The sequence below is a fragment of the Styela clava genome, chromosome 5, assembly GCF_964204865.1.
Source record: "Styela clava chromosome 5, kaStyClav1.hap1.2, whole genome shotgun sequence".
NCBI lineage: Eukaryota > Metazoa > Chordata > Ascidiacea > Stolidobranchia > Styelidae > Styela > Styela clava.
The window spans coordinates 1,853,408-1,878,834 of NC_135254.1; the positions used below are offsets into that span (position 1 = coordinate 1,853,408).

Sequence of the window (25,427 nt, forward strand, 5' to 3'; positions counted from 1 at the left end):
AAATACAGTACTTCATGGGCGCTCCTGAAGTATGTGAACCAAGATGACGCACAACCTGAACCCCAACCTGATACACATATTATGTTCAGGTTGTGCGACATCTTGGTACACAAACTTCGGAAGTACCCAGATTTTTTATAAACTCAGCAATTTTACAAAAAAGAACAACACACAAGGTGAAAGTTGCCAAACCTTCAAATGGCTTTTGAATCTTCCATAATTTCGTGCTTTTTTTTCTAGAAATATATAGAAAATTGTTAAAACGAAAATCGGAAATGCCGGAAAAGACTGCAGGTGATTTTGTACTTTTTTTTCTAATCTCACTTATATGGTTTGGCCAAGAAAAAGTGGCACGTGTTCACTCACCTGAAACAATTGAATCATTCCACATACGCTCATGCGCACCCACACACACGTCCATAGTAAAGTTATATAAAGAGAAGAATACGATAAATTGGTAGTAAACAAAAAGTAAGGTAGTAAACAATTCCATAAATTTATTTACAGTTTGGAAAATAACACTGCACGACGCGCAGAACGCACTCTTGCTTTTGACGTGCTTCGTGTTCCACAAACTTTTTTTGCATCAATTTTCAAATTCTAGACGATAAGGTGCCCCGGAATGGTTCAACACAAAGTTGGCAACCCTAACCTTCCTGGTCTATAAGACACAGTTGTGAGACTCTTCACAGCTAATTGAGAGTTTCATGTGAAATGCAATTCATAAAAATTCAAATTCTTTCTCTTACTGCTGTATCTTTGAGTAACCATTTAATTCAATTACTGCAAAATACATTATATTTACACATTTTTTAACTTTTTATCTTGGTTTTTAATTAATTCAATTCCTGCAAAAGACAGTATATTTTACAGTATTTTATTAAAACTTTTTGTCCTGATTTTCAGTGCCTGAATTCCGGTATGTTGCTGGGAAGAAATTTGTTGTTTCAGATGAAATGATGAAAGCTTACGAAGAGGATGGATTAATTCTGGTCAGGTGAGAATATTGGAAAATATGGAGATACTCCCTTAGGGGGTGGGGAGAGGTAGGATCTTTATATAAACTACTAGCCTGGGCTCGGGGCGGGGGCAAGGGGTCATATGAGTGCTTCAGACCTACTTAGGGGGTTGAGAGGGGTAGAATCTTTATATAATTAGCCAAGGTAAATTGAGGGATCATATGAGCGCTTCATTCATAATTAGGGGGTGGGGAGGGATGTAGGCTCTTTACATAAACTAGCTTGGGTAAATGGGGGGAGGGGGTTAAGAAGGGGAAATTAAACAATATAAGACTTTATGAACACACACTATATTTCTAAATTTTTTCCCTCAAAAACAACAAATATCTGCCATGGGGGGAAATTCCCCAAAGGTTGAGAAACGCTGACTCAGCGCTCAACTCAACGCTTTCCAAATTTGCTGATTACTGGTTGACCATTTCATTAAACAATTTTATCATTTTTTCCCCCCTGGGATAAATATAAGAATCCCATCTTGAATATTTGAAAACCTTTATATTTACAGAGGTTTGATGACAAAGCCAGAGTTGGATAAACTAGAACTTTGTCTACAGAATGGAGAAGTTGTGAAACATGCGTTTGATTTGCCGGATGACAAGGCCAGTGTCAAGATGGTAATCTGGAATCATCCGGGAGATGACTATACAGGCATGATTGGGAGAATGGAGAGGATTGTGGACACTGTGGAAACGGTGGGCTAATTTCATTGTATCATTGCTTGCTCTTTTCAACTCAGTACAAAGTTTGGATCCATTGTAGAAAGCCCGTCCCATGTTTGCAAAAATTTGAAATAAACACCCCTGGCATTTTAGGGTTACAATCCACCGAGTGGCGGGGTTGTTTTTTGATGGGGGCTTTCCACAAAAGACACCAAAGTTATAAACGCCCAACACACACTCAAAAGTTCAAATTGTTTACCAAATTGCTCAAAAAAGGTCCTGAACACTCAACTAACATTGTAAGGGTATTTCTGGGAACATTGTGAGCGACTATTGACATATTATGAGTATAAAATGGTTTACGTACAGCTAGTTACCAGTAGATGACTTAAAACAGAATCCGAATGACAGTTCCCAAACTGGGCCTCAACCCAACTTGGGGGCGACGATTTCAACTAAAAGTTAAAAAAAATACTAACAGAAAAAATCGGTGAGAGTAGGCTACTGATAGAAGAGTTGCAAGTTTCTTTCAATTCTAATATATATCTTTTATACTTGTTTCAGCTTCTTGGAGGAGAGGTCTACCATTATCACACAAAGATTGTTCTGAAAGAAGCACTAACTGGAGGCTCATTTGCTTGGCATCAAGATTATGGGTGAGTTGAAGGGCTGACGGGTTAGTGAGGGGGTAAAAATTTCTAAGAGCGAGGTTATCTGCAACAGCTAGCGGGTTCGACGGAGGTTGGAAAAATATGGATTTTCAAAAGTCTAAAAGCTAAAAAAAAAGGGTGCTCCCGAAGTATGCGAACCAAGATGGCGGACATCGGAACGTAACATGGGTAACAGGTTAAGGTTAGGCGATAATTTTTTCCAATTTACTTTATTTTAGTCCTAATATCAGTTCGAAGACTAGCCAATAGCCTCCCGTAGTATTTATACCTAAAATTATGGCCTAACCCTAACCTAGTACACATTACATTCCGATGTCCGCCATCTTGGTTCGCATACTTCGGGAGCCCCCAAAAAAGTCTATGAAAAATTGCAATGTATGATTTCATTTTAGAGGAGAAGTTCTAACCCGCATATCCCCACACAGGTCTGCACCTGTTATTAAGCGATGTGCTCGTTTAGCGGTAGACATCACAAAAGAGACAGGGTCAGGGAACCTGAATTATATGAGAATATCTTTATCCGATTGCGTTCATGCAAGTTAGATTTTATAACAAAGTGGCACCTTCGATTTGAAAACAACTTTTTTTCTGAAATCTGTGCGGTCTAAATCTTACTTGTTTTGTCCGCTTTCCCGATTCTATAATCAGTTTAATTTAATTTTTTTTTATCAATTATTTTATTGTCTTTAATGCTGATTATGAAGTCAAAATAAACTTATTCTTATTGATCTTTTACACTTCTACACACCGTCCCTTACAAACAAGTCTAAAAAAGGTTCCCGGTAGTTCAGTGCCACAGCAACTTCTAGTGCATGTGGCCGAACAATTTTTGCATTCTTAACCCTCACCAAACTTCGACATCTAAAAATTACGTCACTATGACAGTACTTATGGTACTAAACTACACCAGACCCCAAAAAATTAGTAGATCTGGGTAAAAGTTGTCTAAATAAATCTTTCCAGATATTGGTACAAGAATGGTCTCTTATTTCCTGACCTGATGTCTGTCTCAATTGCAATGGATGACTCGGACATGGAGAATGGCTGTCTGAGGGTAATGCTTAATCATGCTTTTATATATGCTTATGCATGCCTTTCACTCTGAACAAGGCTCTATACAAGCAGCTATATGCAAGAAACTATTATTATTTGGAAGGCCTGGAATTTTTTGCATCAGCATTGCCTACACCAGCGGTTCCCGAAGGGTGCGGCGAGTTGCTTGAGGTGCCGCGAATTGTGTTGAACATAACTAATATATGATTGATTATTTTGCATATTGTATTTATTATAAAGGCAGTGATGAGGAAGAAGATTTGACCTTTCGCCTTTATTTATATATTTCAACTTCAAAGCCCCGTCCGTGTAAATAATAAAACAATGAATGTTATTTATTATTTTATTTTATCAACCAGGTTATCCGAGGTTCTCATAAGCTTGGAAGAATTGATCATGGTAGAGTAGGCGGTCAGAATGGTGCCGACACGGACAGGATTGTTGAGGTTTGTTATATTTAAACATTAGTGAGGAATGAAATATCTCATTTTGCAATATTTCTTTAAATTGTGTCATCGCACCAAGGTAAATATATCGTGTCTAACTTATTTTAAAATATGAATTATAGTTTTGAATGTTCTGTTGAGAAATATTAATATCTAAACAGAATGACTCGTATTTGTCACAAACAAATCATCAGTGAGAATTAGTATGGGATTTACATATTTATCCCGGGGAGCGTGGAAAGTCGATAAGATGGCTTAATCATATTACGAACCTCTCGTCCGGTAACAGTCCATGTCAGGTATAGGATTAGTTAGCCAGGTATTTGTTTCAGATGCATGGACTTAATAGTGGAGGAAATCGTAATCAACCAGCAATATGTGATTAGTTAGCCAGGTGTTTGTTTTCGGAAGCATGGACTTGATGGTGGAAGAAGCCGTAACCGACCAGCGGTTACGTGAACCACCCTACGGCAGCGAAGAGTCCAGCAATCCTCTCGTACATAACCATCCCCGCATGGGATTCAAACCTGCGAACCCACGCAGAGTAATCAGAGGTGCGGTGGCGAGCGTATTTCTAACGCTTAGCACGATGAACCATACCGCCAAGCCGATTAATTGACTCAACTCGAGACTCCGATGGCATGTGACAATAATTTCAGTGCAAGAACAGATGTAATTATCTGTGAATAGAGTTGAGTTTTGCAGTGCACAATTTTTAATTACCCGGTATGTCTTCTGCTCCAAACAAGGCACTATGCAAGCAGGAGCTACTGCTTTTGGAAGCATGGAATATTCAGTTTCACATTATCCTTACATTTAATTCCAGAACAACAAATTTCATTTTTGTTTTCTAGATTAAGAAAGTGATGGAAGAATACAACGTGGTTCTGAAAGCTGGCGATGCCATTTTCTTTCACTGCAATGTGCTGCATACAAGGTCAGTGCTTAGTGGCGCTTATGATTTTTTGTTAGATTGAATATGTTAAGCATACGCTAGTATCGCTCTTCTGATTACTTTGTATGAGTTCAAATCCTATGGGAGATAATTGTGTGCGAGAGGATCGCGAGACTTCTCGCCATTGTACAGTGATTCATGTTACTTACTGTTACTCAATAACTCATCACTGAGGAAAATCATCACATCTTTGGTCTGAAATTCTCCCATTGGTGCCCTTTTAATTTTTCGAGACTTTTCCATGAATAATCTCTTCATTAGGCTTGGCATTTTGGCACATTGTGCTATGCGTCAGAAATATGCTTGTCACAAAAAATCTTTGACAAACACTGCACTGCCAAGAGCAGCTAAAATCATCTTGGCTGTGTGACATATTGTGCTAAGCATTAGTAATGTGCTTGCCATCGTACCTCTGATTATTCTGCACAGGTCAGCAGACATGGATCTCATTTGACAATAAATACCGGTATGTGCGAGTGGATTGCTGGACTACTTGAAATTGCATGTTGCTTCACGTAACTGCTGGACGGTTACACACTAACTCAATGCATCCGAAATATATAACTGAATATCTAGACTCTGATACCCGACTCTGGGCGGTTGAAAATACTCATACCCTGACATGTACTGGCAACTGGGCGAGATATATGGTATGGGTATGATTAAACTGTCTTAGAGGCAGCCACTGTATCTAACAATATGTTCAAAGCTAATATTTTTTGTAAGGAATGAAATTTAGGTACTCCTGAAGTATGTGTACCAAGATGTCGCACAACCTGAATCCTAAACTGGTACACAACCTGAGTTCAGGTTGTGCGCCATCTTGGTGTGTATACTTCAGGAGGTCCGAAATTTATCTGCTTCAGTATTGCCTACACATTTTATTACACCATGGTGGACTGGTGGGTAAGGACCTGCGATGTAAACTCAATGTCTAATGATTCAACTGCTTGGCCTTTGACCCCACTGAAAAGTATTATTTTGTCCATTTTTCAGCGCTCCGAACACATCAACTCGAAGACGTTATGCTATTATTCCCTGTTACAACAGAGTAACCAACGATGCATATTTTGATCATCACCATGCCAGAGTGACAAAGCTAAATAAGGTCAGTCATCTCATACGAATGGATAGGATTTACATATTTATCATATGACAAACCATGGCCTCTCGTCCAGTTATGGTACCAGTACACGTCGGGTATGGGATTAGTTTGCCGGTTATTAGTTCCGGAAGCATAGACTTGATGGTGGGGAAAACGACCAGCGGTTACGTGAACTACCCTACGACGGCAAAAAGGCCAGCAATCCTCTCGCACATAACCACCCCGCATGGGATTCGAACCTGCATAGGGTACTCAGGGGTGCAATGGAGAGCTTATTCCTAACGCATTGCGGCTGCAGGGTGCTTCCCTTAACCGCTGGTCAGTTACTGCTTCCACCACCATCAAGTCCTGGCTTCTTAAAACAAATACCTAAATAATCCCACATATGACATGAAATTTTAACCGGACGAGAGGCCGTGGTTGGCAATATGGTTAAGCCATCTTATCGACTTTCCTCTCCTGGGGTTAATCATGTAAATCCTATCCTAAATCCTATATACAGGGTCTTTATATGGTCCCTTCATAATTTCAATTTTGTTATGAAGACAGTTCTAAATAAATCTTAACCAAGTTTGTTGTTTTTTTAATCAGTAATTGTTCAAGTATTTTTACTTCATTTAATACATCTGTGAGGTCCAAAACAATATAATGTATCGATAAATTCCCTTCGCAATTTTAAAAAAAATTTAAGATTTCATTTCATTGACACCCTGTATATTTAATTGTCCAGGTTCCAGACTCCGCTCTTGAAACCTGCAATGAATTTAAGAATATGGAAGGAAAATGGTTCATGGACCCAGCGATTGATAAAACCATCATCGCAAAGAAAGTCAACAAAGATGTTGAATCGAAGATTGAGCAACCGAGCGAGAGTTAGAAAGGAAATTCAAATTTATATGACCGCCGTATCATTATTATATGTGCATAAAACCATCAAGTATAAGTTTATTTTGACTTCATAATCAGCATAATAGACGTTGAAATAATTGATGAAAACAAATAAAAAACTGATTATAGAATTAAGAGAGTTGATAGAACATCATGGTAAGTTTTAAAGCGTACAGAATTTTAATTGTCTGCCAAAAAGTTGCCTAAAAAAGGTAGTACATTTAACTCAAGTTAAATTGCATATTGAATAAATTGATAAAAATTATCGAGTATCGATATCGAGTTTTAGTTTTCACTCTCTCCACCCTGAAATGCCATATTTACGTTTTTTTTTCTATTTCTATTATTTGTGTAGTGTATTTTCGGTATGATTGAAACAGACTGACTGCCTGAATAGTTTGCTCATGATCATATTTTTACTTTCCAAAAATGTTGAAATTCACAAGAATAATATAGTTATTAGAGTACTAATAAGATGAATAAAAGTATTTTCTGGTCGTTTCAACTTCAATTTGTAAGGTGGTAAATTGTGCATAAAATAAAAACCTTTTCTGACCCGTCTTATCAGCTTTTGTATCTCCCAAAGATAAATCTGTCCTTTTTCTTCTGTTTGAAAATTATCTCAATACTGGTGCAATAATGTGATTTTTATCGAAGTAATTATCAAATAAATTGATTTTAATTATACTTGAGCTTTCTGCAATGGCAGATTTTTTACAAATTTTAAATGGGATTGTTATGTACCCAGGTGTGTTCTTGTATTTCTAGTTTATTTCCATTTATCGTATTTGAGAGAGTGAGAATTAGCGATGTCGCAATATGTTTATCTTGCACGCTATTGGTTGCGGTATTTGACCGACGACGAAACTTGCTCTTAGTTAGTTTCCTGTGTTGCTCTTGTTGTGCGTGAGGGGATTCAGGACTGTGAGTTGTGTGAATTTCGAGACTCCAATCTATGCGTTACAGGGATGCCAAAACAATTGATTCTAACAACGCTTTAACCGGTAAGTAGAGCTGGGCATTTTAGAATACCTTGTGATTTCAGAATCGAATCGAATAATTTTCTCGAATCGAATCTAGAATACTTGAAAATATATAATTGTAAGCGACTTTATTATAGTAATTGGTCCTCTCAACAAATGAATTACTGAAGACATAGAATAAATCACTCAGATAGATTACTGAGCGTTCACACAGAATAACAAACACGTTTTATCAATAACTCACTACAGAAAATAGTCATATGTTAGAATTTCGTTGAAAAAATATAACTCCAAAAAAAAAAAAAATTGGGGAATTCACCTCGACCATTGGCGGAAAGATAGAAACAAGATGGCGGCGATTCGAAATTTAGCTTTGAACCAATTCAAATAATTTACTATTCGATTCGAAATGCCCAGCCCTACCGGTAGGTCTCGTTTAATGACTATTAGCCTTGCTCGGTGGCGCTCGAAGGTTTTGAATTTTGTATGTATTTGGATTTCTTTTTGTTCCGCTGTAAACTTTTTTTGGGGGCTCCCGAAGTATGCGAACCAAGATGGCGGACATCGGAATGTAATATATGTACTAGGTTAGGGTTAGGCCATAATTTTAGGTGTAAATACTACGGGAGGCTCTTGGCTAGTCGTCGAACTGATAATAGGACTAAAATAAGGAAAACTGAAAAAAAATTATCGCCTAACCCTAACCTGTTACCCATGTTACGTTCCGATGTCCGCCATCTTGGTTCGCATACTTCGGGAGCACCCCTTTTTTTTCATAATATAATGGTCGACTCCTCCCTCCAATATATTAATTACTGTTAGATTTAATCATGGGTGTCGCTGCTCGTTAACCAGTTTTGGTTTCTCGCGCCACCTTTCACCCTGAAATGCCATATTCGAGTCTCTTCTTTCTATTGTTCGCATGAGGTGTATTTTCTTTATGGCGATGGAATAAATACTGATTAGAATTGGAACTTAGTTGACAATAAGTTTTTCAAACTGAACTGAAACAAGAGCAGTTTATTGAATTTTTTTTTATAAGTGTCGCTTGTTCACACATGTTATTCAATCTGAGCTTCATAGTTTTAAAACTTGTTTTCTCAAGTTCGGAGCTGGAGTTTAAATTTCGTTCAGACTGAAATCAGGACGAGGTATTGTTTATTAAAGTTTTCAATCAACGCTCATCAAGCCTTCTTTCCACTCTCACTCAACAAGGCCTTTTACAAGAAACTACTGACATCTAACATCGTGTAAGAAGCTGAAATTGTTTTGAAAAAACAGCATCTTTCCAATTTGTCATTGCAAACCTCTTTTATTACATGGAATAGGATTTTACATATTTTTCCCTGGGAGAGGAAAGCAGATTAGATGGCTTAACCATATGGCGAACCATGGCCGCTCGCCAGTCCATATTGGGTATGAGATTAGTTAGCCAGTTACTTGTTTTCGGAAGCATGAACTTGATGGTGGAGGAAGCCGCAACTGACCAGCGGTTACGTGAACCACCCTACAATCCTCTCGCACTTAATTATCCCAGCATGGGATTCAAAACTGCGAACCTACGCAGAGTAATCAGAGGTGCGGTGGCGAGCCTATTCCAAATGCTTAGCATGATGAGCCACACAGCCGCACCAGATCTATAATCTGGGCAACACAGTTAAATTGAATGCTAGTCCGCGAAGAAACTCAGATCAGACGTCTGGTGTAAATTTTAACTGTCACAGCAAAAACTTTTTTCACGATAATGACTCAATTTATCTTGGTATTTAAAATTTTAATTAAAAAACATGAAAATCGATTCCATTACGAGATAAAACATAAAAAACAAACAAAACTCATAAAAATTGAGGTAAAAGACACAAAACATGCAAAATTTACACACGGAAATATTCACTATAAAACAGTGTTCCCTTATCATAAAATCCAATTGTCATTCTAATGGATTAGATGAGAATTTAATAAAAATTAAAACTTTTCAGGATTTCATGTAAAAGTTGGATTCAGAGATAAATATTAAATATATATTGCCAAAATCATCTCAACAATATTCAAACCATCTAAACCCTAACTGTGAACATTTTTTTATTAGAAAAATTGGTTAAAGCGAGGGAATGTAAGTTCACTCAGAAGTTAAAGGGGGCTCATATCTGAGCAAAGTTACGGGCACTCATTCAGAAGTACTCATCTCTCAGTAAAATTATGAGCACTCACTTCCAAATAAAAGAGACCCATCTCTGAGCGCAGTGAGAGGGGAAAGAAGAGTTTGAGAAGGTAAAGGTAGGGATGTATCAGAAGTTTGCTCTCTTTAAAATAGCGGCTGAAACACAATCTCAGTGACACATATATATATAAAACGGTGACCGAACATTTGAACCCATACATTTTCACCCGTATATCCGCGGGTTCAGTCTATATGTGGGTGCTAAAACCCATGGAGTAAAGTTGGTATGGGTTCAAATATCCATAAAACAAAAAATAGTTCCATAGGTGCAATTGTCATGGGTTCAAATGTAATGAAACCATATAATACTTCTCATTAACTTCCAGAAACTAACTGGGAGTCTGTATGCGTAGTGGGGAGGGTATGGAGAGTTTTTAAGTAGGAAAGCATTGCTATAAAATAAATAATAATAGTTGCAACTCGCATAATAGGGTTCACAGGATTAACATATTCATCAGGGGGAGTGGAAAGCCGATAAGGTGGGTTAACCATATGGCGAACCACGGCCTCTCGTCCTGTTACTCACGTCAGGTAAGAGTTATATAGCCAGGTATTTGTTTCAGATGTGTGGATTTTAGTTCACATATAAATATTCCTCATTAACTTTAAGAAAAAAACTCGTGGTTGAGCGCTTCTTTCGCAGACAACCTAGTGAGAGGATTGACGTCTAATAATTTATTCAGCAAATCGTAAGCAGAGGCTGGTATGGTTTCCATGGGGTAGGGGGGAATGTAGACGTGTGATGCCAGTTTCTGTGTTTTATTCTTTGTGAAGGTACTAGGACTGTTTGATGAGGCTGAGTGTTGGATTGTAGACGCAGGTTTGATGAAACCTGTTAACATAAAGTGATAGATGTTGATGTTGTTATGAAAATGCAGTTTCTTTGGTACCTTCGTAGTATATGTACCAGGTTAGGGCATAATTTTATTCCGATTCATCTTATTTTAGTTCTCACAAGAGTTCGGGGACTGTCTGTGTTAGTCAAGTGAATATACCCATGTCCATAGGTATACACAACTTGAAGAATAGGCGAACAAAATTAGTTACTTTCATATTGGTACATACACTTCTGAAGTGCCTTTTTTTAAATACTTTGTGTGATTTCCCTTCTCTAGCTCTTTCCTTGATAATGTTGTCTTCAACCAGTTCAAGTTTGCCACTTTTATTGACTCAATTATAAATTCGCTACACTTTTTGCCAGTATGAGGTTTGCTTTTATATATATTTATAGTTTGTGGGATTCGGGCAATTTAACTGTTGTTCCTCAAGCTTTTGGAACGTTCTAGTGTGGGGTTCCGCCCCACCAAGAAAGAATAGGCCACCATGTGTCACTTCACGGAGTGTTAGACAATCGTATATGGGTGCTCTGCAACGCATTCAGCCTTAAAGGTAATTGCGTGACTGAGAACTCCCAACATTAAGCTATTTTAATCTTCCTACCGAAATTCTTACCTTCTTTTTTCTCCTCTGAAATTTTTCTGAACGTTTCCACAACATTCTTCAAATTATGACCAGAACAGAAAAACGGTGACGTCAGTTTTTTACCTGCAAACGAAATAAATGATATATAAAAAAATTATTCAAAAAATCGGACATTTGGTGATTAAGACGACCTCAGTGATTGGTTTACATCTCAGATGTCAATTTTACCATTGGACTCACTTGCTCACATATAGAACTCTTTAGTTTGTAGGGTCGGGTTATATGCAAATTTTGGTGCTCCCGCAGTATGTGAACCGAGGTGGCGAACAGCCTAACGTAGTATGTGTACCAGGTTAGAGTTAGGCCATAATTGTATGCCAATTCCTCCTTATTTTAGTTCTATTACGAGTTCGGGGACTAGCCATGTGACTGCCGTAGTATTTGTACCTGAAATTATGGCCTAACCCTAATCTGGTACATATAGTACATTCCTATGTCCGCCATCTTGGTTTATATACTTCAGGAGTACCATGAAACCCATAAATTTCGAAAAGACTAAAGATTAGTGCGATGGGCTCATGTAGGCCAGCGGTTTTCGACCCACCAAAGGGGCCACAGAGCAGTTGGAGGGAGTTCACAATGCGCAAAACTGCATTTACTTTCCCTTCACAAGCAAACTCCCCTAGTTTCCCTTCTCCCTAGTTTCATTGCTTAATAAGGTTATTTCACAAGATATTTCCACTTTATTGAGCATGAATTGTTTGAACAAAATGCGATTTGGAATCTACCAGTCAAAATAACACTATAAATACCACTGGAATGATAATTAAGTGGGTCATAAGTTCTATGAGCCTCCGGAAAAGTGCCATATATATATATATATATATATATATATATATAACCAGTGTTCCCTCTAAGGTGAGCGCGCGCACACAGCTATCAGAGGCTGCGCACACGCATAGATTAACTGCGCACAGACGTATTTCGATGTAATGTAACCATGTTCTCGGTTGGCAGGTTGAGAAAGTTTGTTGTTGGCCCACCCATTACTCGCTTGGAACGCCAAAATTTCTTCATTGGTTTTTGCACAAATATTAGTCATTTCCAAAAAAGTGCGCACACACCAAAATTACTGTGCACACATACCACAAAAAATTAGAGGGAACATTGTATATAACAAATATTAACACTCTGAAGTAAAATTATCAGCTGTAATCACAAAAATTCGCTCACCACAACTTCAACTATTTTTTCTGAATCAAACACGGCTAGTAAATCAGACATTTGGCGATAGAGAAAGAAAACGGAACGAGGAAAACAATGAAATTATCTATAGCTCAAAGAAAAAAAAGACTAAAGCATAGAATAGAAATAGGCTTACCACAACAACGAGCAATTTTCTTAATTTTTTCTGAACCAAACACTGCTATCATTTGTGCTAGAGATTCCATATCATCGGACGGTTTGAAGAACGGGTATCGGCCTGTCAGTAGCGAAAGAAACATAACACCGGCTGACCAAACATCCACAGCTGTAAAAACAAGAATATTTTTGTGAGATTTCATACAATACCCTTAGAAAAAAAAGGGGGATATTTTCATTAAATACTCAAGAACAGGGGGATGTTTTTATCCCACAATCACCCAGCAAGAAGGGGGTGGTTATCGGTCATGTGACCGCTTACGTGTTTCGGTGTGTACGGCATGTTACTATTTGTAAGATTGGCTTATATGTAGGGATGGCCAATACCGAATAGTTCCCTATTTCGAATACATTCGAAATTATTATTTTCGAATATGAAATTTCGAATACTTCGAAAATAAAATCCAGTAATAGAATCTAAGTGTATGAAGGAATTTTCATACAATAAACAATGGAATAACTTCTATTTACAACCTGGATATATTACCAGGCATTTCATGTTTGCAGATTATTGCGATATATATTTTATATAACATGAGTTCTTGTGTTAATTAACAGAATTAAAATAATACGACAGGGCATTTTAAATAGTGGTATCGGTGATGGATTTGAATGCTCGCGCAACACAAAATCATCCTAGTAAAACGCCCATACTTTTAAATACCATTATCCAAATTATTTGTCAAAAAGCGGGATAAAGTATGAGTTCTTTTTCAGACTTGTGACAATTTTTTCGTGAGTACAAAAATACGAATCAAAAAGTAAACATATTCGGGAACTTTACCACACATTTTAAGTCCGCAGATCGCCGTTGTATGTTTGTGTAATAATACTTTTATTATTTTATAAATACGAAAATAGGGTTCAAAAACTATTTATAATCGGGTAGTTTACCACACATTCAATGTCCACAGATCACCGTTGTATTTTGTAAATAGGAATCAAAAACTAATATCAATCGCGAGTTTGCCTTACAATTTATGTCCACAGAATGCCGTGATATTGTGCCCGAATATAATTAATTTTTGATTCTTATTTTCGTACTCGAAAAAATTGTCCCAAGTCGGAAAAATAATTTGTACTTTATTACACATTCAAGTCCACAAATCGCCGTTGTATTTTTGAGTTATAATAGTTTTAATATTTTGTAAATACGAATCCGAAATTAATTATAATTGGGCAGTTTACCACACATTTCATGCCCACAAATACCTGTGGTATTTGGTATTAATACTTTCATTATCGATACTTTTGACCATCATTATCAAAATTATTTTCCAGAAAGCGGGTGAAAGTATTTTTCTAATAAATCAACTTGTTTCCCAACTTGTGACAATTTATTGGATATCGTAACAATTACGGCTATAAATACCGTATTTCCCGGCTAATATGTCTACATGGCAAATAGGACGATGTATATTTTTAGCACTCAAAAAAGGGGGTTTTCCATATAGGCCTCCAAGAAGACGGGTAGAAAAATTATTCCCTGTTGTTCAGTTATGCTAATATGCGCTAATAATAATGTTTAGAACCAGATCACGTTTGTTTAGTAGAATCATACTCACAGAATTAACTATTTTTAACAATAAAGCGGTAATTTTAAGTTAAAAATCACAATCATTTTGAACAATCTATAATTTTATAGGGTCAGAACAGAACCAAATCATGTTTGTTTGGTAGAACCATACTCACGGAATTAACTATTCTCAACAACGAAGCGGTAAATTTAAATTATAAAGCGGCAATCATTTTGGACAACCTATCAACCCGAATGTCGAAATAATTTTGGAATGTGATAAGTACCACACGGTACGTCCACGGGTTATTTCACAGCTGTGTTTCATGTCCCTGTCGTTTTCTGCTGAATCGGAAAAACCAAAGGGTCATAAATCACTACTTTATCTCGGTGGCGGTGGCCGTGTTTTCTCTTTTAAGTAACGATAACCGGCCTACGATTAAATATCATGATTGGCAGACCCATAAGAACCAAATATAAGGTTCAACACAAATTATGCTTGAGAAGACTAATGCGAAAAATAAGCAGGCCACATAAAAATAAAATAAACATGCTTTCCCAATGAGGCGCCCCTTCCCCCAAAAAATCAAGCCAAAATTGGGTCTAGAAAAGCGACTTATTGGCCGGGAAATACGGTGATTGTCGATTTTTCGACTAATGGAAATGATTTTGTGAATTAAAAGACGAATGTCGGCAATGTCCACCAACGCAAACGTGCAAATGTGTCGCAACACTATGCGACGTACATTCGCGCTGAATATAAACAATCAAAATGCCGACTCTATTTCATCGTCATTACAATACGTGAGAAAGCGTAAAAAGTCGTTTGAAGATTCCGGTAAAACGAAACACCGTGTTTACAGCGAAAAGTGACTACTATTCGTAATTATTCGGAAATGAGCCGAAAAGGTATTCGAATACTTTGATATTCGAATAATTTCAAATATTCGATTCGTTTTGGACAACCCTGCTTATATGTGAGGATATATCGCAGTACCAAACTCGTTTTCTTACCCGTGGTTTGATGAGGACATCGGATCAAAACTTCTGGGGCTCTGAATCCCGACGTACCAGCTCTTGGTGCAACAAGCTTACTGAAAAATAAGTGAAAACGATGAATTTTTTACAAAGTATTCACCTGGTTATTATGAAAAAGGGTCTTCAAACAGCCACTGATATAACGATTTTGTAAAATAAAACAGAGATGAAAAAAAAGATGAATTTATCAACGTTATCACACGCTGGCTTCGAAGGAGGTGTCTGCTTGTTGTGACTAGAATAGAATATAGTAATATTTATCCTGCTTGTCTAGATACCAAGAGTTCGAAAACAAGTAAAAAAAAAAAAACACCTTGAGCAGTGTTTCTTTTTCGTTTGATGCGGCTTTGACCAGATATCTCGTGTCCGAGATTTTGTTCGAATACTCGGAAGTACGTCCCCGATTGTTTTTCCAGAATTTGGCTGACTTCGCAGCGTACATCCAGCTAATGGTGAAGTAATTCCCCTTTCACTGCTTACACTTGCTGGGGAGGGTGTAGAAGCTTGGGGGAGGAAAATGGGGATTCCCCTTGGTTCAAAACCGGGACGGTAACGGAATGTTGGTCTTGGAGTGGCGGTGAAACGCTCTGATGAGCATTGTGCTAAATCAAGCATATCTGGTTTGATGCAAAGACGCTTGTGCACTAGAAAAAAAAAAAATTACGTAAAAGTTGCGGAATTTAGGATGTCCAACTGGTTAAAGCAGGGGTGTGCAATCTTTATTAATACATGAGGGCCAGATAGAAAAAGAATGGGTGAAACCGCCAGTCGCACCTTAACATCGTTTTTTTAGGTCATTGATCTTGTGGTATGCGTTGTTTGCACCAACTAGCTGTTAATAAGGCATTGTAACTTTCTAGGCATAGATAATAAATTGGACTCAGGTATAGACTTTGCAAAGCAAGGGATCGGAATTACTCTCACATACTAGATTAAATTAAAAACTTGTGCTAAAACTAAATTTATTCGCAACCTCAACAAATTTTTGAGCTATTTTCAACTAAAACATCAATATTTGGTTTTAGTTTGGTTATGGCAGCATCAGGCGGGCCAGATTGAATTACCCAACGGCCCGAATTTGGCTTGCGGGCCACAGTTTGCCTATGTCAGGTATAAAGCCTTCTTTGGAATATTATAGGTAAATAATAATCGTTACTTGAAATAAATTCCAATGAAACAGTACCTGGAGTTCCGGTAGGAATGTTATTCTGTGCAGGCTTAAACGATTCGTCAGCTGGTCGTTTACGAGCACCCACTGCGCTTAATCTATTAATATTTTTCGCCATGGCGACCATTGAAGAACTCCGAGTGTGAAGTGGTGAACGCGAACATGTCACGCTTCCTGATTTCTTGATATGCTTGACTGATCTTGCCCTGACAGGCTCGGAAACAGGAACTGATCTTGTGCGAGTCCGCTGTTGTGATATCATTCCGCTGTGGGTTTTGGACGGCTTGTAAAAGTGAGCGTTGTGCGCTAGGCCAAAATCAACCAGTGCACAGCTGTAAAGAAAAAAATTGTTGGAAATTGGAATTTGGGTGCAATGGCCGGTACCCCGTAGTGTACCTATCACGTTAGGGTTACGCCATAATTTTATTTCGATTTTCCTTATTTTAGTTCTATTACGAGTTCGGGGACTGTCTGTGTTAGCCAAGTGAATATACCCCCTGCATATAGGTTCCAGTCCCTTTGCACAACTTGATGTAAAATAGGCGAACAAAATTAGTTACCTCAATATTGGTACATACACTTCTGGAGCGCTCAATGGCCTAGGTTAGTGGTTTTCATTTGGGGTTCCGAAAATTTTTAGGTTTGCTTTTATATAAATTTATATTTTATACAATTCACACAATTAAATTGCAAGCGGCTTTGTCCTTGTACCTCTGGCGCCCATGAATCAAAGTGGCTAGAGCACTTTTTTGTTAGAAGCAGTGGGGGATTTGATAAAAGTCAGGGACATAAAGTTGATTACTACTCACTAACTACACATCATAGCAGGTATGAGTCGAAAGCGGTAAAAATGAGTCGCTTTTGTTCCGAGAGTTCAGGGGGGACTTAATAAAAAAGACTGGGAACAACTGATTCAGGGAGAAACAAGTAATAAAAACACATTTAGTCCACCCACCTTCCAGATTTAAAATCGTAAAGAAAATTACTCGGTTTGACATCTCGATGTATCACATTGAATTTGTGGACTCGCCGTAACGCTGTTAATAAATTACGCATGTAGCAACGGACTCCTTCCAGAGATAACTCTCTGATTAAAGTCTGAAAATAGAAAAGTATAACTCAGAGATTCTAATAACCAAAGTAAGCAAAGTAAAAGCGGGACTCGCCGTAACGCTGTTAATAAATTACGCATGTAGCAACGGACTCCTTCGAGAGATAACTCTCTGATTAAAGTCTGAAAATAGAAAAGTATAACTCAGAGATTCTAATAACCAAAGTAAGCAAAGTAAAAGTATCGAAGAATACTGAAAGTCAACCAAAAACATCACTATTTTAAAATACCCAGCAATCTGACACACAGATACGAGATAAACTGCTCGATTATATTTAGTTTTGAGTATTTAGTATTTTTGCGATCTTGCAAATTCGATATCGCTGTCCGAAAACTCTCATGATATGAAATCCTGTAGTGTGCATTTCAATTTAGTAAAATACCTATTCGACCTCGGAAACCCTTGCTGCGCAACTTTCATGGATGACGCCAGATAACCTTCCTATCCGCAATATTGGTTTTATACTCGTTGGCTTTATGAGAATGTGCAACTTGTAACGTATATCCTCGCATATAAGCAGAGTTTAAAACTAGAAAATAAGTGGCCAAACTAAGGGGTCTGCTTCTATGTGCATAACTTTGATCGCACTCAAACGAAATGACATTATGCTCACTTAATTCGAACAGCTATAACACGAACTATGCTAAGTTCTCACGATAAGTGCATGCACACGTTACGATTTGTAGAGTCAACTTATATGCAAATTTGGTACTCCTGTAGTATGTGAACCAAAGTGGCGGACACCAGAACATAGTATATGTACCAGGTTAGGGTTGGGCCATAATTTTATTACTATTTTCCTTATTTTAGTTCTATTACAAGCTCAAGGACTAGTCAAGGGACTCCCAAGTAAATAGTTATTTGATACCTTATATACGCAAAATTCAAAAAGTTAACTCCAGATCTATGGCTCACAGAATATAATACTGGCTTACCGAAAATCTGTCATGTTTATGAAAAGGCATTACAAGTACGTGTTCAGATCCGTTTCCCAGGATACTTTTCAGTCCAACGACGTTGTCAGAACCTCTGAAATCAAAAATGAGTTTTTATAAACTTGGAAAAAAATTAGGAATGCCATAATTATGAAAAATTAACAGCTATTTAGGTATTCCTTTTAATGTGACGTATTTCACATAGTGTCGTGGGCATGTTGTGGCACATCATGATAAGTATTAGGAATATACTTGATATCACATCGAGTTCGCAAGATTGAATCCTGTGAGGATAATTACATGCGAGAGGATTGCTGGACTCCCCACCACAGAAAGGTGGTTCACGTAACCGCTGGTTGGTTACGACTTCCTCCACCATCAAGTTCATGCATATGAAACAAATAATGGGCTAACTACTTCTGTACAGGACATGGCGACATGGACTAGTAACCGGACGATGAGCCGTGGTTCGTCATCGGCTTCCCTCTTCCCCAGAATAAACATGTAAATCCTATCCTATCGAACATGAACAATAGCAGGACATCCAGGTATCATTTTTAGACTCACTTACCCAATCTCCTTCAAGCATTTCGTTTCAAACAAAACTCTCTTTGTATTTGCAGAACAGGAGTAGATATGCTTCAGTGCACAATAATTTCTAGAACATTCCACATCTGTTTGCTTCTCAGACGCAAGAAATACACTGCTGAATGTGCCTGATAAATATGAAACAAGATTTATAAAGGTCCTGTAAAACCGGGGGAATGAAAAGTGTAAATTAAGGATATCAGTCAATTTATGGATAACTATGGCCTTCTCGTCCAGCCCATGTTGGGTATGGGCAGTGGCGTATCTAGGGTATGGCAGCCATGGGGCCATTTGCATTGGGTGCAAAAAGGTGAACAATTTTGATAGCCAAGTGAAATATTTCGACAAAAAAAATTCAAATTGGAAATAATTGCAACCGGTATTTTTACCTGAAGAATAACAATAATGTACAAATATCTCAATTCAACAATTCTCGTTACAATTTTTAATTAAAGAACAAAAGGTGAATTTTTAAACTTTGACATGGGCTCCATTTTATGTAGATACGTCACTTAGTATAGGAATAGTTATATGTATTAGATGTCTATAATGCAATAAATAATACAAATGTGTTGTTACAATACTCACCCCAGCCAATCCTCTTCTTGACGTCGAAATATTTCTGCACAGAAGGAACTTTAGAAACAAGTTCTATTATCGTACCAGGGTTTGTTGCATCTAGGAAGTAATGCATAAGCAAAAGTGAAAAATTTAAACTGAAATTTGTTGCGGCACGCTGGACTGCACGTTCACGTTCAAAACCGCGAGTTTATATTATTATACTCTGAAGTAAAAGAGCATTATTTTCGAGTGAAGTTGCATGTCCTCACTCAGAGGTAAATGAGACTCATCTCTGAGCAAAGTTATGGGCACTCCTCTTAGAAGTAAAGAAGACTCATCTCTGAGTAAAGTTTGGTGGACTCACTCAGATATAAATGAGACTCTTCTCTGAGTTAAGTTGCGCGAAACTACAGACGTGCCAATAGACAATCAGGAGTATTAGCTCAGAGTCAGAAAATTCAATATACCCTTCAAAACAGGTTCTTTTTCCTTCGTTTTGGTATTCAATGTCTTTTTATCGTTGAAGTCTTGAACATTGGTCTTGTTCTGTAATACGCCACGTAGTCGTCTTCGAGATGGGAATGGTGGACTTATCGATGTGAGATTGCAATTTGAATTTTCTTCATTGTCTAAAAAATAAGAAATTTGTTGGTTAAAGCTGGCTAAAGCAGTGGTTCAAACATCAAAATTTGTCAAGGCTTGTGTTATTTTGAAACCTTGCTAAAACAATTAAAAACAGTAAAAAAACATCTAAAAACACTAGAAACTTTGCTAAGACACTTAAAAACAGTGAAAAATCGTCTAAATGCACTAGAAACCTTGCTAAAAGCTTAAAAACAGTGAAAAACCGTCTAAAAACACTAAAAACCTTTCTAAATCGCTTGAAAACAGTGAAAAAACACTAGAAACCCTGCTAAAACGCTTAATAACAGTGAAAAAAACGTCTAAAAACACTAGAAACTTTGTTAAAACGCTTAATAACAGTGAAAAAAACGTCTAAAAACACTAGAAACCTTGTTAAAACGCTTAAAAGTAGTGAAAAGACATCTAAAAGCACTAGAAACCTTGCTAAAACGCTTCAAAAATAACAAGCTAACAATAGAGAGAGAGAATTCATCATTTCGTCAACCAGAAAACACATAATATAAAATATAATAATAACAAAATAAGTGAACCAAATGTTTTCGGTATGACTGGGAGTTAACGATACGATTTACGGTCATCTGAGTCAGTTACCACCCAATACAACACATGAATGAATACATAAATTGAAACAGTTTTTTTTTTATTGAACTCTCAGTTTATAGAAAACTATTTGTACTAGTTACAAAAGGTAATCTGATTAGAACGAAGATAAATTTTGGATTAGTCTGATCGGGGAATTTACTCTAAAAATGACATATTTATAACAGTAGCATAATTTAGTTTTTTTAAATTAATTTAATGATAGAAATGGCTACAAATAACAGATAGTAAGGCGAAAGCATGTTTATTTAAAAAAACATGTTGAAAATACGTGGATTGAATCGCAATCTCTAACTAAACAATAAAGAAATGTGAATATCTAAAATGAGGCAGGCAAGATCAGATCTAACAAATAGTTTTATTTAGATCCCCATCCCTGTGAAAATGTCGTGCCCCATCGTTTGAAAACCACTGGGTTAAAGACTTATTGGACACAAAGTGGACATAACGATCGTTTCAAAATTTTGTTGTTATTGTTATTTGTCCCCTTCTCCATTTTTAAAAAATTGCTTTTCTCTTCGAATACTGGACCAATTGCTTTGAAATTTTCAGTGGTTAAAGATAAAATTTTTCTCCAGAAGGCTATTACTTTTTTTTCTCGCTATGACGTCATCAAAATTATTGCCATTGGGTGGCGCTACGTGTCCATATATTTGAGCATAGCTCTCTTGTCTCAATTATAATGACATCACAGTTTTACACTCCCGTTACTCACGCTCACCGGGCTGAGCTCCATTACTGGCTCATTACATACTTATTGAGGTTTTTAAGTCTGACCACTAACATGAAATATCAGCCCAAATGCAGTTTCGATGGAGACGACTTTAAACTATAATATAAAAGCTTCGTATTTGAAAATCAAACTTTTAAACAATATTACTATATCTTATTAAGTCTGATGTAAAGTGTCGGATAGTAGAAAAAAAATTATTTTCATCAGCTGACTCATTTTTCATTTTATAATTTCATATTCTCTCTCTATCAGTACGGTATGTAATTATACCTTAAAATTTTTGATTTAATATTAGAAATTGAAATCTACCAAAAATTTCATAAGCTGAAAAGGACACAGGAGTCTTGCTGCATACTAATCAACTCGCTGTTAGTGTGCAGCAAGACTATTGAATCATTCAAGATAGTTCTTCCCTCTTGCTACAGCATCCCATCATTCAGTCATTATATGAATACGGACATAAAAGCATAGAAGAAGAATAAGTTGTTAGTCCCGCAGAAACCAAATCAACAACAAAACGGGTAAATATTAGTATTTTATCAATCACAAAATTGATAAATCTAATTAGTTACCTTCATTATTTTCTGAATGTATGGGCTTTAATACATCCAAACATTTTACAGTATCCGATCTCAGTGATGTAATGTTAGAATTGCAAATTTCAAGTTTCAATTTTTTTGATAAAAATTCACAGTTGTTCAAGGTTTCCAATAACTCGGGCTTCGACATATCTTGGATTAAATAAAATATAGAAATATATAAAATAAATATCTGAAAGCAGAAAATATTATTTTATTAATTCTGTCACTACAGTCACAATCTGCCGCCAAAATAAAGTAGGCTGGTAGTTCAGCACATACCGTATATTTTCGCACATACGCAGAGTTTAAAACACAAAAAAAAAGTTGCCAAACTAAGGGGGCGGCTTATACTCGCATAACTCAGATTGCATAAAAAAAATCGACTCATTTGCGCATGACTTTGATCACGCAACGAGATTGACATTTAGCTAACTTGCCGGTAATTCCAAAAGCTTCAAACCGCTCTAAGTTCTCACGATAAAGAACGCACACACACAATCGCTTGTGCCGGTGTGATTGTCTCATCATACAGCTGATGGCTCGTACAGTCTGTGATTGGTTGTTAAACACGTGACGCTCGTACAGTCTGATTGGCGTCGATTTACGGCCAGCGTTTCGTGGTGAAACGTTATCATTTAGTGCACTATCGGGTACAACGCAAGTAACGGCGCCCTCATTTTGATCACCTTTACGATATGTTATCCTTTTCAGTTGCCCTGATAAAGACTGTTATCTCCGTTATAATTGAAATATTTACCGTTACATATGCATGACATCGCTTACGCTGTTGAGGTGATGACACAATATTTAAAATTAAATGATAAATAAAATTATTCAAATCGCAGTACGGAGCAACATCGAAATAGTGGAGCTTGTAAATATGTCACAAAACGACATTCATTCTACGACGTTTGAAAATCCTTTTAATAGCAACTTCCGAATCAGCGATTTATAAGAATGTGTTAATACAACATGCGATTTGAAAGAAATTGTTTTATGCTGATCCCTTCTGATTTATCCCTTCATTAATACAAATCACCGCGCATTGAAAAGCAATATAGACGTTATTAACATAAATTTACAAGTAAGAATCAGGTAGAATAATACTCACAGTCACAGCATTAATTCTTAACAATAAAACTGTAATTTCAATTATTTTGAACAACCATTTAACTGAAAAGTTGAAATAACATATGAATATGGTGTGATAAATATTGCTGTACGTCCATGGGTTAGGCAACAGCTGTGTTTTCCGTTTTTTTCCTGAATCAGCAAAACGGAAGGGTCATAAATCAATTACGTTATCTCGTGGTAGGGTTTTCTTTCTGAAGTGCCGATATCGGGCAGGAAGTGCTTCCCACGTTTTTGTTTTTAAAGGATTAACACAAATAACAGCAGGTATACAAAGTCAATTAAATAATCGGCAGACACTTTGGCATACATTATAAAATATATCAACCCATATATGAAGCTTACACAAATCATGTTTGAGAAGACTTGCGAAAAATAACCAAATTTATTGCCGTTGCCGCTCAGGATATCTCGACTACGTTAATATAAAATAAGGATTGTAAAATATTTTCAATCAAAAATGTTGTCATGTCATACATTCGGTACTTCAAGTCGGCGCTGATTTAATTCCTTTTATGTTGACAGTAATCCGCAAAGTGCTGTCTTCCATTACGATTTGTAGAAACGGCGTATATGCGAATTTTTATAAATTCACTATTTTGAAGCTGGTATTAGGGAGTCGGCTTATTCGCGAGATAGGCGTAATTTCGAGAAAATACGGTAACTAAAATTTCATGTTTTTTTTGCTAAAACATCACAAATGCTACAGACAAATTTTTTTCGTCTTCTGTTAATCTGAGTATGATTACCGTAAGATTCCAATGGTGCGTTTTTAGATTGCGCTTTCTTTTTGTCTATTGTGCAGTGCTGGATTGCTAAGGCAATATGAAGGCCCAGACTGTCTCATAAACGAGGGGTTTGTAATCATTGTTATAATTGATGTCTTCCAATGTGGAGGGGCTATTCTTGGAATCTGGACAGATATGTATGTATGTGCTGTACTGGATGACAACACACAAAACAAGATGGAAATTCACAAAATTTTCAAAAGCTGAAACATGAGACATAACATAAGTAAGTTAGTCAGCCAGAAGTGTATTTTTTACCAAAATAAAAATACACGGAAAAAAAACATGATAACGGTGACCTGTAAAAACCAATGTCAGAATGTTGGTTGTCAATCAGTCACACCAGTAATAAAAAGTATAACTTTGATACAGCTGTACGGGTTGAATAGAAAGTATCATTTAGCAAACCAATCAAGTTTCACATGTTATTCGAAATACACAATATAGCAATATATACACTTAACCGTACATATTAGGTTTGCAATAATTGCATATCTCAATACCAGAATACTCTGATACTGTAATACTAGAAAAATTAAAACTTTCTGACATTCCTGGAGACCATTGAATCAAAAAGCAGTCTGCTAATAAACCATTGCCAACCAGTCTAAATAATTATTCAACACAACGACATGAACAAACAGACAAAATCTAACATTACAGCTATTACTCTAATTCCGTTTTGCCGTTATCACAGGCAATTATGCGCTGTTCTAATTGTCTAATACAAGACTGTCTGACAGTCTTAACCGCTGCCTGGTCCTGGCCGTATCGTTGAATGTTCCTAGAAAACACCTGTCTTCCTAATTCTGTAATTACGACTTTGGTTGGCCAGAAAATAAGTACTGTATCGTCGCGAATAATTAGAAACGGAATTATTAACGCCCATTCATAAACTAACCGCCATAAACAACGCTTTCAAAGATCTTCGCGAACGATAAATTTAAATCTCCCACAAAGTCGTTGAAATAATAAATAAACCTAATAAATAATCTTTTCATAAATCTCTTTCTCCACCTCGCGACAATTCAAAGTTTTTTGCTTCAATGACAAATTTGCGATGTCCCGCAGCGAAAAGCGTTTGATTTGCAAAACTTGATTGATTTGCTGCTGTCAATGAATTTAAAGTGTAATTCATTTGTGTGTGAGGGTATTCGTTTTATATCCTTTTAGGCTATTGAGATCGC

The 25,427-nt window shown here is 36.9% G+C and overlaps 2 protein-coding genes across 6 annotated transcripts; one reads left to right on the plus strand and one right to left on the minus strand.

Moving 5' to 3' along the window:
* The first annotated feature begins 173 nt into the window (after positions 1-173).
* LOC120344314 (L-proline trans-4-hydroxylase-like) lies at positions 174-7,557 on the plus strand. 5 transcript variants are annotated; one of them, XM_039413455.2, is made up of 9 exons: positions 174-294; positions 907-997; positions 1,525-1,711; positions 2,243-2,334; positions 3,313-3,403; positions 3,762-3,848; positions 4,703-4,785; positions 5,800-5,911; positions 6,639-7,557. In XM_039413455.2, exons 1-9 carry the CDS (start codon positions 276-278, stop codon positions 6,783-6,785), a joined length of 909 nt encoding a protein of 302 aa, XP_039269389.2. In that variant the 5' UTR covers positions 174-275; the 3' UTR covers positions 6,786-7,557. The 5 variants fall into 5 exon arrangements, with proteins under 5 accessions (XP_039269389.2, XP_039269392.2, XP_039269391.2 ...); XM_039413458.2 differs by lacking the exon at positions 174-294 and adding an exon at positions 456-476; XM_039413457.2 differs by lacking the exon at positions 174-294 and adding an exon at positions 456-471.
* Positions 7,558-9,532: 1,975 nt separating this feature from the next.
* On the minus strand, positions 9,533-22,511 carry LOC120344391 (cell division cycle 7-related protein kinase-like). The gene is made up of 12 exons (XM_078112908.1): positions 22,313-22,511; positions 20,230-20,391; positions 19,790-19,879; positions 19,185-19,329; positions 18,614-18,707; positions 17,522-17,664; positions 16,582-16,898; positions 15,712-16,042; positions 15,375-15,454; positions 12,804-12,953; positions 11,453-11,545; positions 9,533-10,832 (listed from the first exon to the last, which is right to left on the minus strand). The coding sequence occupies exons 1-12, from the start codon at positions 22,467-22,469 to the stop codon at positions 10,606-10,608; spliced, it is 1,989 nt and encodes a 662-aa protein (XP_077969034.1). The 5' UTR covers positions 22,470-22,511; the 3' UTR covers positions 9,533-10,605.
* Positions 22,512-25,427: the final 2,916 nt, after the last annotated feature.

Bases quoted from the DNA above. Each gene is read 5' to 3' on its own strand.
- LOC120344314 (XM_078112766.1), top strand. From the start codon at position 715: ATGCAATTCATAAAAATTCAAATTCTTTCTCTTACTGCTGTATCTTTG. The intron at 3,404-3,761 runs GTAATGCTTAAT...TTTATCAACCAG, and splicing joins TGGAGAATGGCTGTCTGAGG to GTTATCCGAGGTTCTCATAA. The intron at 4,786-5,799 runs GTCAGTGCTTAG...TCCATTTTTCAG, and splicing joins TGCAATGTGCTGCATACAAG to CGCTCCGAACACATCAACTC.
- LOC120344391 (XM_078112908.1), bottom strand. From the start codon at position 22,469: ATGTCGAAGCCCGAGTTATTGGAAACCTTGAACAACTGTGAATTTTTA. The intron at 17,665-18,613 runs GTAAGCCAGTAT...TTCTATTTTCAG, and splicing joins ATAAACATGACAGATTTTCG to ACTTTAATCAGAGAGTTATC. The intron at 16,043-16,581 runs GTACTGTTTCAT...TTTTTTTTCTAG, and splicing joins CATTCCTACCGGAACTCCAG to TGCACAAGCGTCTTTGCATC.